The sequence below is a fragment of the Alosa alosa genome, chromosome 9 (genome assembly GCF_017589495.1).
Source record: "Alosa alosa isolate M-15738 ecotype Scorff River chromosome 9, AALO_Geno_1.1, whole genome shotgun sequence".
Taxonomy (NCBI): domain Eukaryota; kingdom Metazoa; phylum Chordata; class Actinopteri; order Clupeiformes; family Clupeidae; genus Alosa; species Alosa alosa.
The window spans coordinates 20,457,146-20,471,489 of NC_063197.1; the positions used below are offsets into that span (position 1 = coordinate 20,457,146).

Sequence of the window (14,344 nt, forward strand, 5' to 3'; positions counted from 1 at the left end):
AATTCAGTCATTGCTTTGAGTGTTTTAAAAGAAGAGACAACAGTTTGTGTTAGTAAGACACTTCCAAATATTTATGTCTCTCCACTAAGCCATTAAATGAGAGAATAGGCTGTGATGACGATGAAGTTATGCCAATATTGTTAGCACAAAAATGCACTGTGTAATTATACTTAAAGCCTCAGTTAATGATTTGGAAGCCACTCTTCTGTGTGCTTGAAGACTTAACAAGGCAAGGAGTTTACGTTAGCAGTCTGACATTAGAAATGCACAGGTCATTAGTTTGTCAATACACAAAGCATTTCTCCCCTGACTTCAGACCACTTCACGGAGAAGCCCTGGTTTGAGGCGAGCTGCTGAACCACACTTGAATGGCCCTTTGTTCAGTAGAGGGGAGATCCTTAAGTTGCCTGGCCTTTTGATGAGGCAGCGGCAGGGAAAGACGGTCAACCTGCTGCCTTGTGGATGTTGCGATTTGGGGCCCTGACGCCTTTGAAAAGCCCCGGAAGCTAAACTGGGCCAGATGAGTGTCAACCGGTCTTCAGATAACGTTCTGGCGCTTAAATAATTGAACGGCTTAGTATCATCATCTTTTTTGGGTGATAAATTATTCATCCCATTTGAAAGTAGATTTAATTTGATTTGGGTTTTTCGGCGATGCTATGGCAGTGAGGGAATAGAGAAGAGATACATCAAGAGAGGAAGAAAGAGAGAGAGCAGGAGAAAGAGAGAGAGGGTATGAGAAAGGAGATAGGGCCTAGTTAATTTACCCTGGATTCTCCAGGATTAGACCTGGTTTGATACTGAAGAGGGAGTGCAAGCTAAATTCAATTACACTGCAAATGTAATTAAATGCACAGAGAGAGGGAGAGAGAGAGCACAGGGGTGGAGATCGCCAGTTCAGCCCTGTTGCTCGACTGGACCATGTCTACATAATGCTGGTGCATGCATGCGTCCTCAAGCAACCGCCAACTATCAACGAGCGAGAGAGTTCAAAATGATTGTGTCTCGACCATTGAGCGAGGGGTGTTGTTCAATAACGGTTTTGGGAAAATGCAGCTCAGGTCAGCTCCGCTCTGCTCCGTGTGAGGAACAGATGGGGGCTAGTCCCCTTTCCTCTGATCCCTCTTGGTGTCACCACCTCCCAATTAGCCACTGGGATGGCTAAAGTTAAATCACCTGTTTAGCTTCATCTAAATTAGCGGGCTCATTACCTGTTGAATCAAACTTCAAAGCACATCTGATGGCCTCTGTGAAGATAATTTTTGGCTCACCATTGTGTCTGCTGGAACTGAACCAAATTTGGTCGTTGCCAGAGGAAGGGGAAGCCTGTACACAAAACGTGTTTTGTTAGCATGTTGTTGTGAGACACAGTTTTGAGGGATATTTTTTATAATTTGCAAGTAATTCAAGTCATTCATTTTGTGCACACAAATAGAAATGACTGTCCAACTTTCCCAAAATTCCCCAAAAGAACTTTTTAAAACTGAAAATTTTAGATACAATAAAAAGTTAAAATGAATGCAACAATTCTAAAATATATCTGACTGTCTCTGTGATCAGACTTGGCTGTCTGTTTAGTGCTGTTTTGATTGCTCACTGGATCTCATGTTCTTCTTGGTGTCGTCTGGGTTTAAGGCCTCGTTACACAAGTGGGTTTTGAATAGCCGTAGTCGAGCCTCCGTTCTGGGTTTGTGTTGCAGAGCTGCTGGGAGGAGGCCCGGCCTTTCCGGACGATCGTCGCGTGGTGTTCCCCCATCGTCTGCTACAGTAACAGGAGCCTCTGCTAATGCTGCTCTTTGGGACTTCGGCTTAGTTCTGTGTTGTTGTAATAACAGCATTAACAGATATGTGCTCAGTTTTGTTTTTGCAAAGAAGGCAGTGGGCATGTAAAAAAAGGTGGACTCTGATGAAGACACCAAAGTGTTGAAACATTAGTCTATTGCTGTGCACTGTAATAAGATACAACTAAAAGCCATCTTGGTGTTCTCCGGCGAACCTTCTCCCTCTCCACAAGGCAGTGGGCATGTTGTGCTCCTGTGCCACAGTATGTTTCAGGCAGTTTTCTTTTTTTTTTAATCAAGCATATAGTTTTACTTCAGTCTCCAAATTAGTGGTTTCCACCCATCTGTGGTGTGTGAACACTATGGCGTGTATAATTCTTGGAAGAAAAGGCTTTATTTGTAATGCTGTAAGTAATGCTGTCTGTTTAAAATATAGCGGCGTCAGCATGTTAGCTGTAGTGAAACACAGAACAATAATTTCTCCTTGCTTCACTGCCGTGAGATGGAGACTCTACTCAAAACCGTAATTTTATATGGAAAAAAGTATCCGTTGTAAAGGGATTTTGTACTGCAAACACAGGCTTTCATAATACCGTCAAATCTGGCTCCAAATGAAATGAAGAATGTTGTAATCGGGAAGCAGCTGCCCACGGTGGAAATACAGTCCACCGAGCTCCTCTGCCCGTGCATTGTGATTGGGGGGGATTAAGATGGGATGACAGATAGCAAGCTCTCACTGTCACAATACCACGGCTTACCAGCTCCAAGCTATCAACATGATTGAAAATAAATCAGCCGCAAATCATTGTGGAAGGTAGTGCTGAATGGTTATTATTCTATCAGGTACAATAAACAGACTAGGATAGAAAATGATTTGGGGCAAGTAGAAATAAAATGTATACTGCTTGTCTTTTTGAGAATTGCGTACATATATAGGCTACATTTTCAGCACAATTTTTGTATGGCATGTGTGAATACGGCTGTGTATTTTAATTTCCATGCCTATGTATGCACTGTATTTGTGTGTGTGTATGCGTGTGAGCGCGCTTGGAGACCACTGCAGTACAGGGGTTAGCTGAGGTAACATCTTTGTTTGCCATCACTTTCACATGGGAAGGCCTGACGTGTACACACGCCCGCAGCCTGCCTCTCGCTCCTCTCCCCTGACAGTTATTGATGGGCCGCAGTGCACTGGTATTTACAGGGCCACAGCAGCTTGTTGTTTTATTGAGCCCTTTATTTATTTATTTGCATGACTATCCCCTTTATTTCCATATTACAGTTTCAGCACCAGCGTGTCAATTTTCAGCCTGACCCGATGCGATAACAGCCAATGTGACCTTCCGGGCAGAGACCACGAAGGAGGGGCCGTTTATTTTAACTCTCACCAGATGTGTTTTCATTCATAAATAAACTTATAGGACCGCTGAAATAATGGCCGCCATATTAATGTTGACATTGCACCACAACACAGACCCCGACTGGGAATGGGAAGACAGTGCGTGCATGTGTTCTGCACATGCCTGCCGTTGTGCCGAAGTTGTGCAGGCGTTTGTGAGAGGACAAGTCAGCGGCGAATTGCCACAGTGGCTCTAATTCGGGTTAGTCAACCTGCTATCGTGAATCGACAGATCTCCACTGCGCAGGGGGGAGGGGGGGGGGGGTGGCTCTTCTATGCTGTCCGAGAGACCGTCGCCTGTGGCCTATTATGAGTGTGTGTGTGTGCGCAGCCTCAGAAGTAATTGTGAGTGTCTGCGAGGTCGCGACCCCGTCGACCTGCAGCCATTGAGATGGCGAGTGGACCCTGAGCCAGGCTTAAGCTAGAGCGAGGGTGGGGCTGGGGGGTGGGGGAGGAGGAGGAGCGGGATCACGGCCTCCCAGAGCGCCTGCCCCACCAGCAGCAGGCCCCAGTGGGAGGTCACGGGCGTCTGCCCATCCGACCAGGCAATCCGTTTAATCCCTCATAATGGACGCGCTTTGTCCTCCACTGGCCGAGGACACGGCTCAAGTGTGGTTCTTTTGCCGTTTTCAAAAGACCTCACTGCCTGAGTTGCCCTCCCACCCCCCAACCTACCCCCACCCCCACCGCCTCTGCCACAGCCTCTCCTTCACCCGCATCTCCACCCAACCCTACCCACCACACACCCCTCACTCTCAGAGGCTCGCTCTAGTGTTTTCACTTGATGGAAAGCTGAAGAGAAAGCCAGAAAAGAGGAAGGGAAAAGGGAGAAGAAGGATGAGGGGACATGGAGCGTGTGGAATTTGTATTGATTTCAGGCAATGTTTCCCGTCTCGTTGTTCTGTTATGCTGCACGGATCAATTTATCAAATGTATCGTTGTTCCAACAGGCTAACACCTGCACCTGTGATCAGCGCTGGCAGCACTGTCAGTTTCACTGTTAGATATCAGTTGAGCTGCTCCCACACTGAAGATACTGTGGTCAAACTGTATTGTGAAACTCTTTGTGTGTGCGTGTGTGTGTGTGTGTCTGTGTATGTGTGTGTTGAGAGGGGAAGCCTTACTCACAAATATCAAGACACCAGACGTCAGGTGTTATATTTCATTCTACTGTGAATATGGGGTTTCCAGCACCATCTTGGTATCTTGCTTTCAGTCAACACAGGCCTTCTGTTATAGTAAGACCAAGAACTCCATAAACTAGATGTACCGCAGAGCGGTACAAAATATGACCGCCGCCCAGTCCAGCACGTTTTCCACAAAAATAAGTCACGCTGAAAGGCATATATGATTCTAACTGTCTCACTGAATTGCATTATTCACACTCAATTCTCACTGGTATCTGCTAGACAACAAGTACCAAAACATGATTAGTTCATAGATTTCACATGTAATATACATTTTATACAACCCCACCCCCATCTTGCCTGTTCATAATTCTGAGAAATTCTTGAGTTGTGTGCATGTGCGCGTGTACATGTTTATGTTTATGTGTGTGTGGGTGTGTATGCGTGCATGTGCTTGTGTGTTTGCCTGTTTATGTGCCTGTGTGTGTGCATGTGCATGCATGCATATATATGTCTACTGTGTGAGTATGTGTCATACGTAGGATTACTGTGAATGTATGTGTGTGCGTGTGTATCTGTTTATGCACGTGTGCATATGGAATGGGTTTACATGACCTCTGGAGGCAAACATACGCAAAAAATTGGTCATCCTAGGCCCTACGGTTCTCAAGATATTCACAGAAAACTGAATATCTGTGAAAACTGTGTTCCCCCCTCCCTCCTTCGGGGGGCCAGTCCAGCCGGGGGCTACAGATCAAAAGCCACTTATGGTTCCATGCTATCCATGTGGGGTTACATGCCCACCAAGTTTCGTGTATCCCGGTCTTTCAGTGTCCCGGGAATCCTTGTTGGTGTACGGTCACTAAATGTACACATAAATTATTTTATTGTGTGGCCCCCCATGAACGGAATTCCACGAAACTTGGCATGCATTCGGAGGGTGTGATCATAATGATCCTATACTTTCAATTTCATGCAGTTTTGACCATGTCAACCAGAGATATTGTGATGAAAACACCTAATGTTTTGCTTTTTAATTTTAACTAGGTGGCGCTTATACATGAAATAAGTGGTAATGGGATAGGTTGACATGCCCCTTAAGACCAACATACAAAAAAAAGGTGGACCTCCTAGGCCCTACGTTTCTCGAGATATTCACAGAAAACTGTCTCCGCCACCTACAGGCCAGTTGGTGTATAGTAACATAAATTAATTTATTGTGTGGCCCCCATGAACGGAATTCCACCTAAACTTGGCGTGCATTCAGAGGGTGTCATAATGATCCTACACTTCCAATTTCGTGCAGTTTTGACTATGTTAGGTCACAGATACCATGCGATTACAACACCTCATTTTTACTTTTTGTGTTTAACTAGGTGGCTTATACATGAAATGAGTGGTTATGGAATGGGTTGACATGGCCCTTTGAGATCAACATACAAAAAAATGGTCCTCCTAAACCCTACGGTTCTCTAGATATTCACAGAAAACTGTGTTTGCCCTACCCTCCTTTCGGGGTCCAGTCCAGTGGGAGGCTACAGATCAAAACGAAAAAAGGAGGTTCCATGCTATCCATGTGGGGTTACATGCCCACCAAGTTTCGTGTACCCCGGTCTTACAGTGTCCCGGGAATCCTTGACGGAAATTTGGACAAAAATCTGACTAAACCTATATGACCGCCGCTTCGCTGCGCGGCGGTCATAATAATCTTTCGTTATTCTGAATTAATCTGAATCACACAGAACAGATATAAAATATATGCAAACAAATGTTAGCATAAATGGGCAAAATAGTGCTGGAGTGCATAGCACCGATGACAGCTGATAGAGGTGGGTTCAAATTCAAAAGGCAAATTTCTTTGAACGTTGTTTTGTGAACCTACTAAATTGTTAAATTGAAATCCTAACCCTGCCTCCTTCAAACCATTAAACCATTGAACCAATCATGTGTGTGTTCGCAAACGTTCACACAGTGAATGGTAAGCGAACAAAAAAAACGATTTGAAATTTGAAAAACGTTTGCGAACGTTTGCCTTCTTTGGCTATTTTGGACGCACCTCAGATGCGGGCCATGACCAGCTCCCATCGGGGACCCAGTCTTGAGTCAGTCTGAGGATGTGTTCATTAGTATGAGCCCATCCGCAGAGCCCCTTTCAGCTGCATGATGTCCTCACAGCGCAGAACTGGGCTGACGCTGCAAAACAAACATTAAAACCCGCAGCACAAACCTTCAGCGCAGACCCTGGGGGATCGTCCGCATTGGACTGTAGGGGATGAATCATTCTACAGACGTTATAAAAGTCAAAATGTCAGGGACCAAACAGGATGTGCAGGATTTGATAGGCCCATGTAAGGAAGATTGCGATTTTCAGATTGCTTAAAGCCGTTGTAGACTTTGGAGAGACTTTGGAGAAACAAAGGTTTTCACTTGTAAATCGGTTTGCTCCCTAAGCTCACATGAATGATGTCATGTATGGGAACGTTTTTTACAACAAAGCTGCTCTTCTTGTGACGATGCGAGGGGATGAGATCCTAAGAACAAGCCGTGAGAGACACCATCCATCCAACTTCACATGTGTGTCTCACAAAGGCAGGCACGCATGCACACACACACATATGCATATATAGAAACAAGCATTCACACTCCCACAAACAAGCAGTCACACACCTCCTTCACCTTACCTTCCCTTTTCCCACGTTACACTCATTGATCTTTTAATGGTGCAGACAACCCCTCCTTCTCCTCCCCTACCCCCGTGCCCCCTCCCCTTTAGATCCCCAGACACAGGATGCCTGTGTCAAAGCACACACACACACACAAACACACACACACACACATGCATGCAAGGGCAGTGCGTAGTATGTATAGACCTCATAAAGGCAGCGCCGCTATAAAGTGCTAATTGTTGCTCGGGGATTGGAGCCAGGTTGATTATGCTGATCCATTTCAGTAGGCTGGGCCCTACATGCACCCCAAACAATACTCAAACTAAGCCTCACCGCACTCTCTGGATGGGAAAAACCAACGGTATTTATCCCGTATTGTTTCAAATTAATGCTCTATGAAAAAGTCTTTTGTTAAAGGCATAAAGAACCACGCTCTTTTAAAAAAAAAGAGCTTGTTTATTGACTATTCTGTCTAGATTTTTTGCGAGCTAGTGGTGTGTAGACATAAAAACTAAAACACGCACTGAGCCGCCAGAGTCTGACTATAAGGGGTGTTTGCGGGACAATTAACGTGAAAGAACTCCGAAAACGCTTTCATTTACATAGCTGTCAGTGAGGTAGTGTTTGGTGCACTACGGGACTCAGGTTGCAGAGGGAGATTGCAGACACTGTAAAATCAATGCTCCGCACTGCTCGCACAGATAGAGTGGAGCGATAGAGAGAGAGAGAGAGAGAGAGAGCAGTGAAATAAAAGAGTGGAGCGATAGAGAGAGCGAGTAGGGAAATAAAAGGAGAGGGAGGGAAGGAGTAATGCCCTGAGCTAAACTCCAACACTGCAGTGTTCCCGCCTCCTGCTCGGCTTTCCTGGTGTAGTGCAGAGATTGCTTCCGCCCCCCCCCCCCACTCCGTCCACCACTCCACAACCCCCCATGTCCCCCCCCACCCCCACCCCCCATTGTCATGGTGCGTGGCTGAATGCTGACTCAGCACTAATGCTGTGGTGAGGCAGGATGACTCACTGCTGGAAGTCAACACCACATTCCCTTTGACCCACTTAAGTTCACTCAGCGTGCCTGCAGAGCCCTACCCACCTTCTTCCTCTTCCTTCTCTTCCTCATCTTCCTCCTCTTCTCTGGGACGAGGGAAAGGGGAAAGCAGCCAGCAGCTGCTGGGTGTGCTGCACTTGCCCCCTTAATCCAACCCCACTGGGAAACCCATCCAGCCCCCCTCTGTTCCTGGGCAATGTCCTGCTCTCAGCCCACCCCTCTCAGGTGGGTCAGTGGAGTGTGAAGGACAGGGGAAGAGCCACTGAGGGATGGAGAGTCCCTAGCACGTGCTCTCTGTTTGAACTTTTTGCCCTTGTGTCTCGCCTGATTTTTTTTTTTTTGTACGCTTTTGAATTCAATTTACTCAAGTAGATAAAACCTTTTCCTAGAAGAGGAAGTGTTTCGTCCTAGAAGTACAGTATCTGGTGTTAGTCATATTCGAGTCCAGCACTTATCACAGTCTAACGGCCCATTGTGTGCAAATGTGTCTCCCCAGATCTTTCCCCTTTGTGCGTAGCTGAACAGAGCATGTATGAGCTTGCCTTTTGGATGCAAACTAGTAGCTTTTCCACAAATAATTGTTCTCATGTGGTCTAGAAGTTGCTGTTTTTGAATCAGTGTTTGGAAAGGTCGGTCAGAATGTGCTCTGTTATTTCGCTGTCTGAGGGAAAGAGAGGGAGGGGAGAAAGGGAAACAAATTTGGCGCCATATTCTGTGAGTCTGTTGCAGTTGGCTTGGCAGGCTGCAGATGCATGGCATGTTGTCGATAGTGGAGGGCATTTTTCAGCTGGTCGCACTCAGCTGTTTTCTGCATTCTCTTACCTTCAACCAGCTCAGGGAGGGAGAGAGAAAGAGAGACAGACAGAGAGAGAAAGAGACAAAGAGAGAGAGAGAGTAGGCAAGGAGAAGGGGAGAATTCAGTGAAACCGTGTCAGCTGTTATCGGGGCGGTGTGTGTCTAGCGTCTTTGGCAGCTGCAGAGGAACCGTTCAGGAAGGGCGGGGAAGAGAGTTCTGCCATTAGAGCTCAGAATGGCATTCTCGATTAATAGTGGCGCTGCAGGATTCCAGAACTCTGTAACATTTTCGCTCCTCTGGCATGCAGCTCTGTCTCTCTCTCCCATTCTTTCTCTCTCTCTCTCTCCCATTCTTTCTCTCGCTCTCTCTCTCTCTCTCTCTCTCTCTCACACACACTCTGTTTGTCTCTTAGGGCCAGGCAGAGAACACATGGCATTGGAAATGCTGTATCCTTCTTCTTTGCAGTTTTCCATTCACAGGGAGCTCAAATAGCCAGATCATTTAAAATAAGTTACATTTTAAGATGTCTGCTGTGGGATTAGTTGGGTTTTTAAAATGATGCATTGAGAAAAAAAAACTTTCACACACCCTTTTTTCATGCAAACTTTTCCGTGCTTGCGTAGGGCTCCAAGCAGAGCTCAAGTGCCTTGCGCGGGTGACAGGGGTGTCACTATGGCGACACAATGTGTCTCCACCACAACTAACCCATTCTGTCATGCCTCCTCCTCCAGTGCGGCTCCTCCCCTCCCCCCAAGTCCGCTCGGTTTGGAAAAAGATTTGTGAAGAAATTACATTCTCTGTTTAAGACATAATAAAAATGGTATCCCGGCAACCAACGGGAATAAAAACACATCTCCCTGGACCCAGCAATAACAAAATGATTCAATTACTGCATAAATACAGCTGCGAAGGCCATGTCTTTTTCCCTTTCCCCATATGCACGAGTCGTCCGGCTGGCCCTGGGTTTTCTCAGGACACTCCATTAGCCTGCATCCAGAGTCTCGGGGGTGGTGCCCAGCCAGCGGAACACGTGCCAGGGGCTGATAGCCCAGCAGACCTGCCCGCTGCTGGCCCTCGGTCCGATCAAAGATCCCCAGTCCGCGTGGCACACTGGGGCCATTCATCGCCTCTGTGTTTATCAATTACACTCGTACAGTTAATGTATAAACAGGTCCCGAGTCAAGGCGCGCTTTTGATTTTGATTGTAGGAAAAGCAGAGCATTCCACTGGAGTGTGTCCAGGCCTAATATGGAAAAGGGAGAGAGGGAGATGGGAGGAGGGGGGTTGGGGGGGCCTGAGCCTCTCAGATCCTTTACTGTTTGGCTCTCACACACAACTCCCTTTTTCCCCCCTCCACTCCTCCTCCTCCCCCCTTCATCTTTATGTTAGTGAAGTAAACAAGCTCGAAGGCAAAGCCTTATTCCATTTGAAGATAAATGGGTGCAGCTTGGTTCCTGATCCCTTTGTCAGACTCCGAGTCTCGAGAAGCAGCCGTAACGGCCGTAGAGGGAGCATGTGATTTATGTTGAACGACGGTGCCGATAGGCAAGGCTCGCAGGTGGGAACAGGATAGGCTTTTGCATGGCCTGTCTGTAGACGCCCATAAAACTGTTGGTTTGCACAGATGGAAGCAGTAGATGGTGGTTTGGTTGGGGTGGGGTGGGGGGGACTATGAAAACAGTGGAAGCGTAATAAAGCTGGAAATTGGTGACTATATGTGCACAGGAGGATTCTAGAACACGTCAAAGTCCGGTGCACAGGTCTGGAGTTCAACTTCAACTGCCGTGGAAGCGCTCTCCAAAAACACGACTTGCCCGCCAGCAAACAAGACTAATTAATGTTTATTTTTGCCTCGGGAGTGGTTGGTGCATAAGTGAGCGCCGTACTGTATGTGTAATGAGAGTCAATCTCTCTCTCTCTCTCTCTCTCTCTCTCTCACTACATGGCTGAGGAACATGTATGGACAGCTGTCTGTAAGAATCGGCTCTTTTCGAAACGCACGCAAGTGTACATGTCGGACGTCTTTTAAGGCTTAAGACAACATATATGCAGTGAGAAGAGGTACTGAGTTTCTCACTGGGGCAAGTGTCACTTAAATTAAAAGTACTAGTTTGGCCGTCGACTCAGACTGCAGGAAAAAAAAGGTTTATTTTTGGCATAACACCCCTCTAAGCACTGCCTCCACATCAAAAGAGACCAACCTTGACACCAGTGGCAGTTAAGGCCTTTCAGTTTGCCGCCACTTCTTTGGAAATTCGCGAAAGGCCTGCTTGGATTGTTTCTGTCTCCTTACCAGGACGGATCTCTGGTTTCTATCAGCCGCGTTTCTTTCTGTAAGCTTCGGAAAGTTTACACTGTAACTCTATCGCGGCCCAGTGGGTCCTCTTCCGCCACTGATTACAGATCTCTGTGTGTACTGTACATTTGGCCGGGCAGGACAACAGTCTGTCGACCTCAGAATTACAGCACAATGTTTTTCTTCTGAACTTCTTCCTCCAGCACAGAGTTGAAGTCACTGGAAATATAAACACATTATGGCTCGGCCGTTGCTTCAGTGCAAAAATAGACGTGAAAATCTGGTTTCCTGCTCTGGGAGATGAGGCCTATGTGCTCTTCTTGCCCTGCTCATGAGAGTGCTGTGTGTGTGTGTGTGTGTGCTGAACCATAAAACTTCAGTTGCTGATAGCAAAAGTGCCATTGTTCTCAAACAATGTAACTTAGTCGAGTGAAAGGTAGTCGCTGAATAATAGTTTTATAATATTAGATAGCTGCTGCAAAGGCCTTTGCAGGTAGCAAGTGTATATTTATGTGAGTAGATTTGTGTTTGTATTGGGAAAGGGGAAACAGGGGGTGCTTAGGGGGGTATGGAGGTTCAGAGGTATCCTCTTTTTACCCCGGCAAACAGTGGTGTCAATTTTCAAGTAAAAAAAACAGAGCATGTTCGGTTTATTCGTGACAGAGTGAAAGTATTGCGTGGGGAGGAATGAGAGGGGGGGGGACTTTAAAGGTTTACCTAAATCCGTTGTTGTGCGCACGCGGCAAGGCCAGCCTAGCCAGCAGCCCTGGTCCTGGGACAGCTGGAAGCGTTTAAAATGTTGTGCTGCTGAGAACAGCTCAGACTGTTTATTGCATGAGATCTGCAGTGTGCCTCAGTCATGTCCAATTAGACCGCACTGGCAGGCTCGCGGGTTGCTCGCTTTCTCTCTCTCCCTCCCTCGTCGTCACCATCGCTTACACCACTGACCCCCCCCCAACCCATCTATCTCCCCACAACCACCGCCAAAATCACACCCCTGAGGTCCAGGCTGTTCAACTCCTCCATGACACCATGCAAAATGTACGCTGCCAGAAGGATGCTTCTAAAAAAGAAAGTGACCCCCCCGACCCGCCTTGCTCGGAGACTTCTTACCGTGTCGGCTTGCTGCGTTTAATTACGCCGAGGCCCCCAAAAATGAAAGCGGCGCCCGCAGATCCCCTGCTCGCTCGTGGAATATGTGGAAATATCTGGAGCGATTATTACCGCAGAGTTTTCTGGAGGAATGATCTGTCCCCCTTTCCCTTCATGCACACAAAGCAGACCCACACACACACGCACACACACTGTATGCAACCTCAGTGCCTTAGGTCCTTTTTTGACCGTGGCGTGCGCTTTTGCCTAGTTTATGAGCACATGGATTTAAAGTGGCATTTATGATCAAGTATAGCAGTTCTGCAGTGGTGTTCTAGCATGGATGAATATGGAAGTAATTAGCAATTCTAAATGAATGTTACAGAATTATGGTGCCCTAAACAGTTAAGAAACTGTGGCTTGCCTCAAAGGCGCACAGATGTGTACTGTTGTTGTTGAGCTGTCACCACTAAAAGGGAAAATAGTCAACAAAACTTAATTGGATAAATGATTGCTGTGTTTGTTTAGGGGTGTTACTCCAAGATGGGACACAATGAGCCGCTATTTATGCAACTGTCTTTTATTTTAGGAGCACCATGTATGTTTGGTTAATCCCATTATACACACACATGTGGATTTCATGTGAAGTCTTCCAGTGCTGTATCCGTTTTGGCCCATGGATATTTTGGTCAATTTTTTAAAGCTTGTCTTATTTACACACACTGGGTTGTTGAAATAGAAAGCAGAACAGATTGTAGTCTATGGTGGAATTTTCTTGACGTAACTATTCAATGGAAATATCCAGCACTGATTGAGACTGACAGTTGACCAAATGTGGTGGAGTCCTGCGTTGTTTGGTAAAGTCCCTGATATAATTAATTGGAATTGTGCTGTCTGTGGCCTTTAAATCAGACTTTCCGTTGTTATGCAACTCATTCTGCAGCTGCGGTTGATTGTCTCTGGTGGTCGGTCTACTGTGTGGCGTATGATTAACTCAGTCACATTAAGTAATGTCTAACCCTTTCGTTTCCTTCTTGTTTCTTTTGCAGGATGAGTTTCATCCGTTCATCGAGGCCCTACTGCCGCATGTGCGTGCCTTCGCCTACACCTGGTTCAACCTGCAGGCGCGCAAGCGCAAGTACTTCAAGAAGCACGAGAAGCGCATGACCAAGGACGAGGAGCGCGCGGTCAAGGACGAGCTGCTCGGCGAGAAGCCCGAGGTGAAGCAGAAGTGGGCCTCGCGCCTGCTGGCCAAGTTGCGCAAGGACATCCGGCCCGAGTGCCGTGAGGACTTTGTGCTGACCATCACGGGCAAGAAGGCACCCTGCTGTGTGCTGTCCAACCCCGACCAGAAGGGCAAGATGCGGCGCATCGACTGCCTGCGGCAGGCCGACAAGGTGTGGCGCCTGGACCTGGTCATGGTCATCCTCTTCAAGGGCATCCCGCTGGAGAGCACAGACGGTGAGCGGTTGGTCAAGGGTGGCCACTGCGCAAACCCCATCCTGTGTGTGCAGCCGCGGCACATCAGCGTCTCCGTCAAGGAGCTGGACCTCTACCTGGCCTACTTCGTGCAGGAGAGAGGTGAGTCAGACGCCCCCCCCCCCTCCTCCCCCTCCTGTCTTGTCACGCTGCCTTTTCATGTCTGATGAGCGAGACTTGTTTGTGATCTTGTTGTCGAGTGAGCTCACAGAGATAAAAAGGATGTTTCTGAGTAAGACAATCACTGATCACTGATCACGTCAGTGGAATAGATTATTGTTTTTGAGCCAGTGACATTACTTGTAGCATTTGGGGGCGAGCCAGTGAGTGAGTAGACCTGGTCTTGTCATCATCTTTAACATTTATTTCTGTGCAAGTTGATATGTTGCGTATTTTTGAGGTCATTGGTGAGGTAAATGTGCAGTCTTGTGCGTGGCATGAAATGACTCACAAAACGACAAGATTATTATTGACTGAGATAGATGATCCTTCTGCAGCATGTCCTCAGATGACTGTATGTCTTTGTGAGTCGATGAGATGACTACTATCTTTGTTAATTTCTTTTCTGGCAAGGAAACAGTCCCCCCCCCACCCATCCTCTCTTTAGCCATCTGTGACTTGAGTGCGTCCAAAACAAATAGTTAGTCGCAGCGCAGCTGTGG

General features: G+C 47.0%; 1 protein-coding gene across 6 annotated transcripts in view; it reads left to right on the plus strand.

Moving 5' to 3' along the window:
• The window catches only part of nfic (nuclear factor I/C), a 93,608-nt gene that overhangs the window by 14,337 nt on the left and 64,927 nt on the right, over positions 1-14,344 (plus strand). For all 6 annotated transcript variants that reach the window (XM_048253553.1, XM_048253552.1, XM_048253557.1 and 3 more), the window contains exon 2: positions 13,253-13,784. In XM_048253553.1, the coding sequence (XP_048109510.1) occupies positions 13,253-13,784 (532 nt within the window). The remainder of the gene's footprint in view (positions 1-13,252; positions 13,785-14,344) is intronic.